Source organism: Entamoeba dispar, genomic scaffold (genome assembly GCF_000209125.1).
Source record: "Entamoeba dispar SAW760 scf_1105229457813 genomic scaffold, whole genome shotgun sequence".
Lineage (NCBI taxonomy): Eukaryota > Evosea > Mastigamoebida > Endamoebidae > Entamoeba > Entamoeba dispar.
This window is the reverse complement of record NW_001852880.1, coordinates 184-1,654: the sequence shown is the minus strand read 5'-3', so window position 1 is coordinate 1,654 and position 1,471 is coordinate 184. Positions and strand designations below refer to the sequence as shown.

General features: G+C 24.2%; 3 protein-coding genes across 3 annotated transcripts, besides 4 other annotated features; all 3 read left to right on the top strand.

Annotated features, from left to right (window-relative positions):
• Positions 1 to 128: 128 nt before the first annotated feature.
• EDI_102760 (uncharacterized protein) lies at positions 129 to 449 on the top strand (the record flags this gene model as incomplete). The annotated part of the gene is made up of 1 exon (XM_001733834.1): positions 129 to 449. One exon carries the CDS (start codon positions 129 to 131, stop codon positions 447 to 449), a length of 321 nt encoding a protein of 106 aa, XP_001733886.1.
• Positions 168 to 297: a microsatellite.
• Positions 450 to 529: 80 nt separating the features above from the next.
• Positions 530 to 871, top strand: EDI_102750 (uncharacterized protein; the record flags this gene model as incomplete). The annotated part of the gene is made up of 2 exons (XM_001733833.1): positions 530 to 768; positions 811 to 871. The coding sequence occupies 2 exons, from the start codon at positions 530 to 532 to the stop codon at positions 869 to 871; spliced, it is 300 nt and encodes a 99-aa protein (XP_001733885.1).
• Positions 617 to 738: a microsatellite.
• Positions 872 to 940: 69 nt separating the features above from the next.
• Positions 941 to 1,261, top strand: EDI_102740 (uncharacterized protein; the record flags this gene model as incomplete). The annotated part of the gene is made up of 1 exon (XM_001733832.1): positions 941 to 1,261. One exon carries the CDS (start codon positions 941 to 943, stop codon positions 1,259 to 1,261), a length of 321 nt encoding a protein of 106 aa, XP_001733884.1.
• Positions 980 to 1,109: a microsatellite.
• A 167-nt stretch (positions 1,262 to 1,428) lies between the features above and the next one.
• Positions 1,429 to 1,471: part of a microsatellite that runs on past the window's edge.

Sequence of the window (1,471 nt, the reverse complement as noted above, 5' to 3'; positions counted from 1 at the left end):
TCGATCTGGGTGGGACCACTTTTTATGTATATAACTATACCTTTATACCATTATATTAAACTTATGAACTTTATCTATGTTTATATTCTAACTATTATCTCTTTCTATATATATTTCTATCTTATATTATGTTATATATTCTACTATATTCTACTTTTATCACCACTTATGTATGTATGTATATATATATATCACTATCTATATATTATATATATATATTATGTATCTATATATTATATATATTATGTATCTATATATTATTTATATATATTATATATATATTATCTATCTATATATTCTTCTTTATCACTCTCTGTCTATATGTTTATTCCTTTTATATATGTTTATTCCTTTTATATATGTTTATTCCCTTTAAAAAATACCTAGAAGGCGACTATGGGGATCGGACCCATGACCTTCTCTTTACGAGAGAGACGCTCTGCCACTGAGCTAAGCCGCCTTATATTATTATTACCTATTTCTATCTTTACACTTAGCTTATATATATTTATTATCTTCCCTATTTATTATGTTATTATTTATCATCTTTTTACCTTTATATCTTTTTATTACTTTATTATACATCTACTATACACTTCTTACTATTACTATTTCCTACTTATTACTATTTACTTATTACTTCTTACATTACTTCCATTTCTTACTTATTACTTATTACTTCTTACTTATTACTTCTTACTTATTACTTCTTACATCCTTTTACTACTTACTACTTACACCTACCCATCTATTCATAACGGTTCCATGGTGTAGGGGCAGCATATAAGATTTTGGTTCTTAGGACCCCAGTTCGAATCTGGGTGGGACCACTTTTTATGTATATAACTATACCTTTATACCATTATATTAAACTTATGAACTTTATCTATGTTTATATTCTAACTATTATCTCTTTCTATATATATTTCTATCTTATATTATGTTATATATTCTACTATATTCTACTTTTATCACCACTTATGTATGTATGTATATATATATATCACTATCTATATATTATATATATATATTATGTATCTATATATTATATATATTATGTATCTATATATTATTTATATATATTATATATATATTATCTATCTATATATTCTTCTTTATCACTCTCTGTCTATATGTTTATTCCTTTTATATATGTTTATTCCTTTTATATATGTTTATTCCCTTTAAAAAATACCTAGAAGGCGACTATGGGGATCGGACCCATGACCTTCTCTTTACGAGAGAGACGCTCTGCCACTGAGCTAAGCCGCCTTATATTATTATTACCTATTTCTATCTTTACACTTAGCTTATATATATTTATTATCTTCCCTATTTATTATGTTATTATTTATCATCTTTTTACCTTTATATCTTTTTATTACTTTATTATACATCTACTATACACTTCTTACTATTACTATTTCCTACTTATTACTATTTACTTATTACTTCTTACATTACTTCCATT